This window comes from Oryza glaberrima, chromosome 10 (genome assembly GCF_000147395.1).
Source record: "Oryza glaberrima chromosome 10, OglaRS2, whole genome shotgun sequence".
NCBI lineage: Eukaryota > Viridiplantae > Streptophyta > Magnoliopsida > Poales > Poaceae > Oryza > Oryza glaberrima.
In genome coordinates, this window is record NC_068335.1 from 13168986 (window position 1) to 13183077 (window position 14092).

A 14092-nucleotide genomic window follows, 5' to 3' on the forward strand; every position below is an offset into this window, starting at 1 on the left:
ATGGCGAAGTCATCGTCCCTCGTGACGAAGGTTTCGGCGCAGCGGCGGCGGCGAGTGCACCGTCCTCGCCGTTCTCCGACCAAGCCGGAGCGCGCTGCCGCCGCCGTGGCGCTGAGCCACGAGAAGATTCTTCTCGCCGGCGTTGATGCAGCCGCCGACATGTTAGGTTCCCTCGCGGGTTGTCCCTCGTCGCCGGAGTATCCGGTGGTGCCGGACATGGACGACCGCGACGTCGACGGCGCCGTGGATGACGCTCCGGCGGCGGCGGCGGGCCGACGCGCGTCGGACGAGACGCTGGCGGTGCACGCCGGGGAGAAGCTCGGGAGCGGCGCCGCTGAGACGGACTCGATCGCGACGCCGATCGTGAGCGGCACGACGCACTGGTTCAGGGACTCGGCGGACCTCATCGCGTTCCGGGAAGGCCGGCGGCGGAGCTTCGAGTACGGGCGGTACGGCAACCCGACGGTGAAGGTGCTGGAGGAGAAGATCAGCGCGCTGGAGAGGGCGGAGGCGACGCTGGTGACCTCCTCCGGTATGAACGCCATCGTCGCCACGCTGCTCGCCCTCGTCCCTCCCGGCGGCCACGTCGTCGCCACCGCCGACTGCTACAGCGAGGCCCACGCATTCATCCGCGACAAGCTCTCCAACATGGGCATCACGGTATGTAAACACCATTAATGGCAGCTTCATTCATCAGAGCATGGCATTGCTTGCAATCTGTCTCTTAACAATGGCGTTCGTCCCTTGTATTTGCAGTCGACGTTCGTCGATCTTGACGACGACATGGAGGCGCTGGAATGTGTTCTTGATGAGAGCGAGGTGACGATGTTCTACGCCGACTCGATGACGAACCCTCACCTGAAGGTCGTCGACGTGACACGCGTGGCGGAGCTGTGCCACCGGAGAGGCGCGCTGGTGTGCATCGACAGCACGCTGGCATCGCCCATCAACCAGAAGCCGCTCGCCCTCGGCGCCGACGTGGTCCTCCACTCCGCCACCAAGTACATCGCCGGCCACCACGACGTCATCGCCGGCTGCGTCAGCGGCTCGGAGGCCCTCATCTCGCGGATCCGCGCGTGGCACCACGACCTCGGCGGCGCCATCAGTCCGGTAACCAAACCAAAAACGAAAACAAAACGAATTTACACAAATTCACTTTATATCATTCCAAAACTGATTGTAACTTTATTTGTCGGTTCAGAACGCGGCGTACATGATCATTCGGGGATTGAAGACGATTGCGCTGCGGGTGGAGGCGCAGAACAGGACGGCGCTGCGGATGGCGCGGCTGCTGGAGAAGCACCCCAAGATCGAGCGCGTCTACTACCCTGGGCTGGAGAGCAGCCCGTGGCACGGCGTCGTGACGAGGCAGATGGCCGGCGCCGGCGGCGTGGTCAGCTTCGAGGTGGCGTCGGACTTGCGCGGCGTGATGAGGTTCGTGGACGCGCTGGAGTTGCCTCTCATCGCAACGTCGCTCGGTGGATGTGAAAGCCTTGTGCAGCAACCGGCCGTCATGTCCTACTGGTAATTAATTAAGCTCGTGTCATGTAACAGTAGCAAAAGGAGTACGTAACTAAGTGCTGAATTAATTGCATGATGATAATGTTTTGATTAATGCTAATATTTAGGTTGTTAATTGTTTTCAGGGGTAAGAGTGAGGAGGAGAAGGCGAAGAATGGGATCAAGGACAATTTTGTGAGGTTCAGTTTTGGGATTGAGAAGTTTGAGGATCTCAGGGACGACATACTCCAGGCCCTAGAGAAGATTTAGTTTAGGGCTAGCTTTTAGTAACCTGATTTATAATCTTGGATTTTAGGCACACAATTAATTTGTTTATTCTTCAATTCAATTGGGACAGTTCGTTTGCTCTAGGCTTTTTCTTCAAAGGAAGTTATTTAACATGCATATAGGATTAATTCTTTCATTTGTATACAAGGGAAATGCTGAAATATATAGACTATTTTTTTTTTCAAACGGTTTACAGGAGATGTTCTGTAGTACAGTGACTGAGAAAGATGCAAAATAATAGATGCAATTAATCCGATATTGTCTTCCAAACGAAAAGACTGGGAATTTGGGAATCCTTTATTCAGTTGTGCCTCAACAATTCAATGAAATTAACACTGAATAAAATAGCGACCAAGGTTTTTTTTTATTAAATTTTGTAGAACCCAACCTATTACGGTCCAAGTTACACAAAACTATATGGAATTTTTGTATGTGGCACATAACCCTATCTATTTTTATCTAAAAGTTTCACAAAACTACACCATTAACATGCTCATATATCAAAATTTTAAAAAGTGAACATAACATTTACATGATAGTAAATAAACTAATAAATATGATATGTAATTGTATAACTAAAAAATGTAGTAACTCAAAGTCAAAATGGTTAATAGTGTGGTTTTGTAAAACTTTAATTTAGGACTATAATATATTAAGTTTTGTGCCACGTACCAAAATTACTGTTGTTAATTTTGTATAACTAGGATAATAAGTTGTTTTTTTATGAAATTTACTCTTTTTTCTCAAATACTAAGAAACCTTCTAAGTACAGAACGGGATCATATATATATATTATGCATAATTAATTCGGAAGTATATAACTTGCCTAGTTCATGGAAAAAAAGGGTGGTAGTTCTGACACTTCTCTTCTTTTTTTTTTTAAACCCTAGTGGGGTGTGTATTTGTATTAAAGGTGAGGGAAACACTATACAATAGCCGTAAAGACTAGGAGATTACAAAAGTGAGAAAGAAAAAGGAAAAGCCTGGGGATGGAGGTGGTGACCACTAGAGAGGGTAAAAAGCATGTCTTGATTTACATATTGTCGATTGTGCTACCACGGGTGTCCGAAGGCAGGGATTGGATGCCCTTCGCTCTATTTGCGTGCCATAGCCATGTTTCATCAATTGCCCGGTTAATGATTCCCTACGGTGGTGTTTTTATGTTTCGGAGCACCCTGCTATTCCTCTCTTTCCAAATTTCCCAGGAGAACAGGATTAGAATTGATTTGGCATAGTTCCTTTTTTGTTTGGCCATGGCATGGATGGTCTGAATCCACTAGTCCTCCAGGGATGTTGTATGGGGCCAGTGTAGCGGTTGCAGCTCGGGGATCCTCTAGTCTTGTTGCTACTGAATCCCAAATTGTCCTTGTGACCGGGCATTCGTAGAAGAGGTGGTGTGCCATCTCGAGGTTTCTGAAGTAGAGTTGGCAGAAATAATTGTTTGGACACTCCCTATGTTGTAGCCTGTCCGCCGTCCATATTTTGTTTTGTAGGAGAAGCCAGGTGAAGAATTTGTACTTTGACAGCGCCCAACACTTCCAGATTACATTTGCTGAAGCTGACTGCGTGCTTACTAGGAACTGCATTTGATAGGCTAATTTAGCGGTGTAGGTTCCTGATGGTGTCCATTTCCAGCGAATACTATCCTCCACGCCCTGAGTTAGGGTAGTGTCTAAGGACCAAAGCAGCTCGAAGACTTGGAAGAATTCATACACGAGGGTTGTGATCAGGTTGTGCCTAATGTCGTCGATCTACTTGTTACCATCCAATGCCTCGGCAACTATTCTTTTTTTGTTTCTTTTCACATGGCAGTAGAGAGGTTCGGTGGCATTGCTTTTAGTGTGGTACAGGATGCCCACGGGGTTTCCCAGAAGGATGCTTTTCTTTCCATCTCCAATGAGCACCGATGTTGAAGTTGCGAAGAGTTCCTTGTCCTGGTCATAGCAGGGGTTTGGCATGCCAATCCATGGTTTGTCGGTGGAGGTCCATTCATACCATAGCCATCGCTATTAGAGCGCCCGTCCCATCTTACGAAGATTTGAAATTCCCAAGCCTCCATATCTTAACGGCCTGCAGACCTGTTTCCAATTTACTTTTCAAAGGAATTTTCTTCTAGCTTTGTAAATTTCTTGGATTATTTTCTTTGGTATTTTCAATGCTATCATGGCGTAGATCGGCATAGAGCTGAGTACGGAGATGACAAAGCTCTCTTCTGCCTCCGGCCGATAGTAGTTTCTTCTTCCATGTGGCTAACTGTGCCTTGATTTGATCAATGAGGTATTGAAGGTGGACCTTCCGGAGTCTCTTGATTGTGAGTGGTATTCCAAGATACTACATGAGGAAGGTTGTCTGCGGGCCAGTGAAGTTGTGCAGGACTTCATCTAGCTTAATTGCATCACATTCTATTAGATTCACAGAGCTCTTGCTGAGGTTCACCTTCAGTTCGGTGGCTCCACCGAAGTTATGTAGGATAGAAATCAGGTTGTCCACATCCAAGCGTGAAGGCTTGATGAAGATTGCAGCATCAGGGAGCATCTGAAGCACGCGCTGCGATCTGCGAGCTCACTGAGGTGGCCATTGATCAGTTGCGATTTTGAGAAGCCTGTGGAGGGGGTCCATGGCAAGGATGAATAGGTATGGGGATAGGGGGTCACCCTGCGGTAGCCCCCGATGGTGGTCTATCCTCTCCCCTTCAATTTCATTGAGGGAGACTCTGGAAGAGGAGGTCGAGAGGATTAGGGCCACCCAGTCTCGCCATTTTGCACTAAACCCCATCTTCTCAAGCAGAGTGAGCATGTATTCCTAGGATACTGAGTCAAAAGCCTTGGCGATGTCAAGCTTGAAAAACAGAGTGGGTTTCTTTGTTCTGTGCATTTGCCTGGCCAGGTTGGAGACATATAGAAAGTTGTCCTAAATGCATCGCATTTTGATGAATGCGCTTTGCGCTTGTGAGAAGACTATGTTGATCTGTCTTGATAAATGTATTGCCGGTATAATGGCATGTGTTCATTCGGGAAATTTGTAAACCTAAAATAGTATCTAGTCTACAGTGTTGACTGTTATTTCAGCTATGGCCCTAAGGTGATCCAGGCGATGCTGCCAGTTGCAACGGCTGGATGAATAATTCAATTTTGAATTTGTTATGCATGCACGAGAGATGTGGCGAGCTGCAGGAGTAGGCGACTGCGTCAGGCATGCGTTGTGGGCGTGAGTTTTGCACGGCATTGGATCCAGGAGTTCCGGATCGTGGGATGGCACGATTGTAGGCTTGGATTCCTTTTTTTCTATTATTGGAGTATAAGTAGCAGTAGCTAAAATTTCCATTTGTAAGTTTTTCTATTCAATTGAATGAAAGAAACCAGAAAATTGTCCCACAAATTCCTTCTCTCTCACGATTCTCTGAAACTCTGAAATACTCTGCTTCTCTGTTCTGAATTTCTTCCTGTATTCTTCAGTCTTTTTGTCTGTTGCCGTGCCGGACGTGTGCAGTGTGCGCACAAAGTGTTGGATCAGGTGATTAGCAGCTAACAAGTGGTATCAGAGCTTCTCAGGTTGATGGCGGATCTGGCACTATGGCGTTGGTTTCGGTGACGGCGGACCCGGCGAGAGGGAGCTCAGGAAGTGCTTTCCTTTACCCACAGCTCACGTCAACCAACTGCACTAGTTGGGTAATACGTGTGCAGGCTATGATGGAGGATCAAGGCGTATGGGAAGCAATCGAGCCGGCGGCCGGGGCGGCCGTCGACCCGAGGAAGGACATGAAGGCGAAGTCTCATCTTCTCCAGTCGCTGCCGGAGGATCTCTTGATGCAGGTTGCAAAGAAACGCTCGGCAAAGGAGGTTTGGGACTGCCTCAAGACGAGATTCGTCGGGGCGGATCGGGTGCGCGATGCACGCCTGCAGACACTCAAGGGAGAGTTCACTAGCATGGTGATGGAGGCTGGGGAGACGCTAGACCAGTACGCCGGCCGGATCACCACGATGGGGGTCCGGTACTCTGCTCTCGGCGCGACGTTGAACAACGCCGCCATGGTGAAGAAGCTGTTTGACACTGTCCCGGAGAAGTTCGTCAGCCTCGTCGCAGGGATCGAGCAATTTTACGACGTTGACACCATGCCGTTCGAAGAAGCGGTAGGTTGCCTCAAGGCGTATGAAGAGTGGATGCGGAAGAAGAAGGCGACCGCCGGCGGAGTGACCGCTGACGGGCAAGTTCTGCTCACTCAGGGCGAGTGGGAGGCACGCTTCAAGAAAGGCGGGGGAGAAACCTCGTCGCCATAGAAGAACAAGCCCTTTGGTGAGGGGGCGAACCGCGGCCAGGCCGAGCGTGCTCGTGGTAGGGGTCGCGGACGCGGCGGGACGCAGAGAAGCGGTGGCGGCTCTAGCAGTGGTGACCGCGACAAGAGCCACATAAAGTGTTTCAATTGTGAGGAGTTTGGCCACTACTCCACACAGTGTCCACACCCCAAGAAGAAGAAGGCTGAAGCTCATCTTGTGCAAACGAAGGATGCTGGCCCAGCTCTGTTGCTCGCCGTGACAGAGGCAGTGCAGAACGCGCCACGCTAGGACGCGCACTGTGGGCTGGTCGTGCACGAGGAGCGTGTGTGGCCTCGCCTGATGCTGGCAGAGAAGGGCGTAGCTGCTGGTGATCTGTGGTACCTGGACAATGGTTCCAGCAATCATATGTCTGGAGATCGTCGGAAATTCCGGGAACTAGACGAGACCGTGACGGGGCAGGTCAGGTTCGGCGACGCCTCGTCAGTGCAGATAATGGGGATGGGATCCATCCTTTTCTCATGCAAGAACGGTGACCAGTGGTTGCTCGACGACGTCTACTATATCCCCAGCCTCTGCTGCAACATGGTGAGTTTGGGGCAGCTAACTGAAACTGGCCACCGTGTTGTGATGGATGGAGATGACCTCAAGGTGTTCGACAAAAATCCTTGGCGATTGGTGATGAAGGTGCGGCGAACCTCAAATCGGCTGTACCGCATCGAGCTGTAGCTGGCGTCACAGGTGTGCCTGCTGGCCAGTCTCGATAACCCGGCGTGGCTGTGGCATGCCCGGATTGGACACGTGAATTTCCATGCATTGAAGCTATTAGTAGACAAGGAGATGGCGTCAGGAGTGCCCACAGTCCACCACCCAAACCAACTGTGTCAAGCATGTCTGGTGGCGAAACAAGTCCGGCAGCCATTCCCAGGAATGGCAAACTATCGAGCAGAGGCGCCGCTCGAGCTGCTCCACATGGATCTGTGTGGGCCGATCACTCCATCGACGTTCGCCGGTAATCGATACTTTATGTTGATCATTGATGATTTTTCTCGTTGGATGTGGGTGTTTGTGATCAAGTTGAAGGAGCAAGCGCTCGCGGTGTTCGAGAAGGTCAAGCCGTTGGCAGAGAACACGGTAGGACGAACAATCAAGACACTCCGGACAGACCGCGGCGGCGAGTTTTTGTCCGGCAAGTTCGCGTGCATCTGCGATGCAGCCAGCATCGAGCGCCACCTGACGGCACCGTATTCACTGCAGCAGAACGGCGTCGTGGAGCGTCGCAATAGGACGGTGATGGCAATGGCGCGGTCTCTCCTCAAGGGGATGTCCGTGCCAGGCAGGATGTGGGGTGAGGCAGTTCGTCACGCCATATTCCTCCTAAATTGGCTGCCGACCAAGGCGATGGGAAATCGCACTCCGTTCGAGGCATGGACGGGGAAGAAACCTCACCTGGGCCACCTGCGGGTGTTCGGGTGTACGGCGCACGCGAAGGTGACTGCACCGCACTTGAAGAAGCTGGACGACCGGAGTAATCCGTTCGTGTACCTAGGCGTTGAAGAAGGGAGCAAGGCCCATCGGCTGTTTGATCCGCGTTGTCGGCAAATCATTGTAAGTCGTGACGTTGTTTTTGATGAAAATACACCTTGGCAGTGGAGTGCTGCTGCAGGAGAGGTGACTTCCACCGAGTTCGAGGTAGAAGAACCCATCGGCGCAGAGCAGCCGGCGCCAGCAGAGCAGGCAGGCGTACCGTGGTACCGGGCGCCGCCGGCAGGAAGGCAAGCCAGCAAAGAGCAAGAAGTGGCGGAACAGCAGGGAACGCCTCCGGCAAGCCCGGCAAGGCTCTCACCAACCTTGCCTAGCACGCCTACACTTGGCTTATCCTCAACGCACTCTGCCGAGGTGCAGGCGTCACCGCACACGGCCGGCAGTGATGTTGGGCCGGTGCGGTACAGAAGCTTGGCGGAGATCATGCTTGAAGCACTTCGGGTGGACCTGGTGGAGGATGATGACGACGCAGCAGCGCTGCTCGCAGAGATGGAGGAGCCGTCATCCTACCGTGAAGCAGCCGGCGAGCCGGCATGGGTGAACGCAATGAACAAGGAACTGGAGGCCATTGAAAAGAACAAGACGTGGTTGTTGTGCATGCTGCCAGCCAGTCACAAGGCAATAGGGCTCAAGTGGGTGTTCAAGCTAAAGAAAAACACTGCCGGTGAGGTGATCAAACACAAGGCGCGGCTGGTGGCGAAGGGGTACGTCCAGCAGCAAGGTGTGGATTTTGATGAAGTGTTTGCGCCGGTTGCAAGGTTGGACACGGTGCGAGCTATACTTGCAGTTGCAGCTGATCGAAGGTGGCAGGTGCATCACCTTGACGTCAAGTCAGCATTCCTTAATGGTGATCTTGAGGAAGAAGTATATGTCTCTCAGCCGGAAGGTTTTGTTGAGAAGGGGAAGGAACATCTTGTGTACAAATTGAGCAAAGCTGTCTACGGGCTAAGACAGGCGCCACGGGCATGGAATACACGGCTTGATCGGAGCATGAAGGAGCTTGGTTTCAGCCGGTGTGCACAAGAACAAGCAGTCTACACTAGAGGTATAGGGAGTGCCGGGATAATTGATGGAGTATATGTTGATGATCTGATCGTGACATGACAAAGGCCAAGCGAGATCACTGCATTCAAACAACAGATGATGGGGGAGTTTGAGATAAGTGATCTTGGACTGCTCACCTATTACTTGGGAATTGAAGTGTTGCAAGGCACTGACGGGATTGCCATCAAGCAGGCTGCTTATGCAAGGAAGATTCTGACCCAGTTTGGGATGCTAGATTGCAATTCTACCTCAATTCCTATTGAACATCGTTCACAGTTGCACAAAGATGCTGAAGGAGGCACAGTTGATCCCACGGAGTACAGGCGAGTGATAGGTTGTCTTTGTTACTTGTTGCATACTCGGCCAGATTTGTCCTATGCAGTAGGCGTGGTGAGCAAATTCATGGAACGACCGATAGTGATGCACTTCAAGGCGGTGAAGCAAATTCTCAGATATCTCAAGGGGACAATCAACTGTGGACTCATGTTTTCTGGAGGCAATGGTGCAGTGGAGATTACTGGTTTCACAGATAGTGATCTGGCCGGCGACAGTGATGATCGTCGGAGTACTAGCGGCATGGCGTTTTACTTCAACAGCAGTTTGGTCTCGTGGAGTTCACAAAAGCAGAAAACAGTGGCACTTTCGTCCTGTGAGGCTGAGTTCATGGCAGCCACTGCAGCAGCTTGTCAAGCTTTGTGGCTCAGGGGATTGTTGATTGAGATGATTGGTGCAGAAGCCAGGCCGGTGAAGCTGTATGTTGATAACAAGTCAGCAATTGCACTCATGAAGAACCCTGTGTTTCATGGGAGAAGTAAGCACATCGATATCCGGTATCATTTTATTCGTGAGTGTGTTGAAAGTGGGAAGATTCAGATTGAATTCGTCCGGACTGAGGAGCAGCGGGCGGATGCGTTAACATAAGGGTTGCCAGCAGCGAGATTGGTGACAGCATGGCACCTGCTAGGTGTTCGTGATTTTGGGCCGTAGCAGAATTAAGGGGGAGTTTGTTGACTGTTATTTCAGCTATGGCCCCAAGGTGATCCAGGCGATGGCAGTTGCAACGGCTGGATGAATAATTCAGTTTTGAGTTTGTTATGCATGCACGAGAGATGTGGCGAGCTGCAGGAGTAGGCGACCGCGTCAGGCGTGCGTTGTGGGCGTGAGTTTTGCACGGCATTGGATCCAGGAGTTCCGGATCGTGGGATGGCGCGATTGTAGGCTTGGATTCCTTTTTTTTCTGTTATTGGAGTATAAGTAGTAGTAGCTAAAATTTCCATTTGTAAGTTTTTCTATTCAGTTGAATGAAAGAAACCAGAAATTTGTCCCACAAATTCCTTCTCTCTTGTGATTCTCTGAAACTCTGAAATACTCTGCTTCTCTGTTCTAAATTTCTTCCTGTGTTCTTCAGTCTTTTTGTCTGTTGCCGTGCCAGACATGTGCAGTGTGTGCACAAAGTGTTGGATCGGGTGATTAGCAGCTAACATACAGCCCGTGCACAGGTATTCTTCATTTGAAATATGAAAACAAAGGTGAAACAACTAGCTCCTAGGGTGGTTTAATTTTACATAGTATTAGAGCTTATTCGGAACGCAAGATTTTCACAGAAAATGGTTCAATTAACTTAGCTTAAAATTCTTCAGGAATTCCTTCTAACTGAATAGACCCTAAGTGGTTGATGTGGCTATAAGACGACGATAACTCAGCCGAGATGGTGAAAATGTTAGGAATGAGATCCTCTACAGTAACATATGGCAACTGCCCGAAAACATAGGCTATAGTAATCCCTACAACGCACTACAGTAAATCGCATGCTGCTAGCACTAAACATATAGCCTAAGGTATCGATGTATACTGTCCTCACATCTAGGGGTGGGCATTCGGTCAGACCGAAAAATTCGGTCTCGGTCTTCGGTTTTTTGTTAGTCCGGTCTTTAGAAACTCAGGACCGAATTTCATCTAAAAAATCTCAGGACCGATAAATTCGGTCTCGGTTTTTTCGGTCACGGTCTCGGTCTGACCGATTTTTTTTCACAACCACTGGAGAGTGGAGACGGAGGCGACGGCGATGGTGCTGGAGGCGGGGGCGGCGTCACCAGCATGGGGAGGAGGAGATGGGGATGGGAAGGGCTCGGTGGATGGGAGGATGCTGGTGGTGGTTTGTTGGATAAGGTCGTGGGTGGATAAGGTTGGTTTTGCTAAGGAGGTATTGGGCCTAATGGGCCAATGCTATATTTCGGTTTTTTCGGTCAATTCGGTTAACCGAGGCCTAAAACCGAATTGCCCGAACTAAATTCGGTTAGTAGAAAGTGTTGACCGAATTTTTTGGTTAGTATGGTTTCGGTCTCGGTCTTTTCGGTTCGGTTTTTCAGTTCGGTCTTTTTCTGCCCACCCCTACTCACATCTACAATAATGAGTGTTGATCTACAGTACTTTTTTTAGATGATATCTACAATACTTACTGATGATCTTGATATAGTATATATAGCATTAGGTAACCTAATCATGCATATTATCTAAAAACAATATAACCTAATCGTGCTGAAATGTTTTTTTTCTCCTCCCTGAGAGGTTGGAGTGTTGCACCTGTCAACCCAGGCGAGCAATCCATATCTAAAATAATGTTACTTCCTCCGTTTCACAATGTAAGTCATTTTAGCATTTCCCACATTCATATTAATGTTAATGAATTTAGACATATATATCTATCTAGATTCATTAACATCAATATGAATGTGGGAAATGCTAGAATGACTTACATTGTGAAACAGAGGGAGTACCAATCTTCTTTATTGTTCAAACAATCAAACATGTCAACTCTTTGCCACCACATACGTCATTGCATGCCTTCCTCGATTATACCGTGGTACTCCCCCGTCTTTAAATATAAGGGATTTTGATGGGATGCGACAATCCTTGTACAACAAATCTGAAGTTTTGGACAGGAGCCTGTTCTACTAAGATGAATCACATCCCACCAAAATCTCTTATATTCAGAGACAGAGTGAGGAGCTAAACCAACCCTGCTGTTATATTGATGTAACCATATCCAATGCATGTATATACTACACCCTACTTAAAAAAAATTGCATTATTGGTAATACTTCACATTGTCTGTTGGAAGTCATTTTCTAAAAAAAGCCTGGCGCTGTGTCTTAGACTTTGGTTTTTAAGCTACAGTGCATTGTGCCCTATGTGTTCTCTCAAGTGTTCCTAAGTCTACGTGACACCTGAGACCAGCAAATTTTGTGACGCATTGCTAATGCCCAGGTGTATCTTCGTCTATACGGTGACTACCGACTGTGACTAAGTATCGATATGTATATGCATGTGGCTGCAATAATATAGTGCATAAATTAATGCTCCACTCATACAAAAGGAAAATGACCAGGACTTGACCCCACAAAAGCCACATGTTTACACACCAGCTAGCTCATCCTACTGCTCCTACTATCTCAAAATATAAAAATCAACATTTAAAACTTTAACTAATAATTAATCTAAAAATATTATGTTTTTAGTATCATGCTTGTAATATCATTAGAGTTTTTTTTAAAGAATTTTATATGATGTTGATTTTATAGTTCTGGATAACATTAGAAAGTTAATAGTTAAATTAGGAATTAGCTAAAAAGCTTTCGCAAGTTTTTTTTTTTAAAAAAAAAACTTTCAAATCTAACTATAGTATACAATTTCATTAGAATTACACTATAATAATATTAATAACTTGTATATATGTATAAAATAATATATTTAACTTTATATCTAATTTATATAGAGATAGCAAGTAGTTATAGTGTAGTTACACTATACTTACAATAGTTACAATGTAGTTATAGTTATAGTTATAGTTAACTACAGTATAACTAAAATGTTAGCATATAAGTAGGATGTAACTGAATAAATCTGCCTTAAACATGTGATGGTGAAACTAGCTTGTGAAAAGAGGGTTTAGATCTGATAGGAAAATATCTTGGCACAAATCTTAACGTGGAATCAACGGCTAAAAAATTGAAAACTGTCGACAGCTGGCTAACAAAACCGTATATATAATATGAAACAGATTTACCCTTTCGCGGTTCTGTAAAACAAACTAACCCTTTCGATTACTGGATGGTTAAGGCAGACAAAAATAATGAAAAAAAAAAGACATGTCGCAGATGCATGAACCTATATATCTGGCCGCATCTATCTTGGACTATGCACGTATCTGTTAATTAGATTTTATAATAAGGTCCCGCTTGTGTTGCTAGGAAGTCAAGTCATATAGTATATACAAGTATACTGCAGTTTTGTACAAAGCATCGATCAGCATTGGTTAATTATATGGTTCACCGGCCGGCCTTGTAATTAATAATTAAAACTCAATCATACGTTAATATACCACCTCGTTTTGCGTAAAAAAACTTAATCTTCATCTTCATCTTTATCTTCAGAAGAAAAGAACACCACCGATTTAGTTTTATTACATTTTGCTATAAACTTAGTCAAACTTAAATAAGTTTGACTATGAAAAAAGTTAAATTGTAGGATCGAATCACAAGAACAAAGCCAACCAGAGGGGTGAATGGTTGATATACCCAAAAACCGAAAACTTTTAGCGGAAATAAAAGTTACCCTCGAAATCGATGGAAGTCGGTCTGACCAAGATTAATCTGCCGGTCTGACCGAAGCGTAGCTGCCGGTCTGACCGGTGTTGATCTTCCGGTTGGACCGCCCTGGAAGCCCTGCCGCGCCTGTTGTCACCGCAGGTCTAACCGCAGGTCACCCGCCGGTCTGACCGCCGCAATGCCACCGGTCTGACCGCCGGTGTGTCGCCGGTTAGACCGCCTAAACTCGGTGAAACACAAATCGAAGAACTCTTAAAGTGGATGACGACTTTATTGATTCTCTCTGTGTTTACAAAGTGCACCAACAGCACTCCTTACAAAAATTTCGACTAAACTCGAAACCCTAACTCAAAACTCAACTCAATTGCTCTCAAAACCGATACCGGGAAGCCTCACGCTCCCCCTCTTTTTATACCCGAGGTAGGCAGCCTAAAGACACGGACCAAACTCATACTAGGAGTCCTAAACACCTTAGGAAACCCTCTAGTACAAGAAAGAAACTTTACATAACCAATCGTACCAAATTTAAACTCCTTCCAAATTCGACTCCGCATCCCATACGCACACAATAACTCCATCATATGCCATATGGAATCTCCATCAACCACGTGCATCAACTCTAGCCTAAGTATCCCGCATGATCTTTTACCACCACGGACGTCGTCTTATCCCCAAGCCGACTCCCGGTCCATCACCGCAAATACTCTCCCGAGGCATCGAGTCACCTACACATGAAATAAACAAAGAAACCATATTCCAAGACCAAGCTATCTCCAACTTGACTCATTAGTAGCAAACAACAGTATTACATACGTATAGTATTCATCTAGAAGTCAT

The 14092-nt window shown here is 47.4% G+C and overlaps 1 protein-coding gene across 1 annotated transcript; it reads left to right on the forward strand.

Annotated features, from left to right (window-relative positions):
• On the forward strand, positions 1-1770 carry LOC127753340 (probable cystathionine gamma-synthase 2). The gene is made up of 4 exons (XM_052278820.1): positions 1-660; positions 757-1110; positions 1202-1524; positions 1647-1770. Exons 1-4 carry the CDS (start codon positions 1-3, stop codon positions 1768-1770), a joined length of 1461 nt encoding a protein of 486 aa, XP_052134780.1.
• Positions 1771-14092: the final 12322 nt, after the last annotated feature.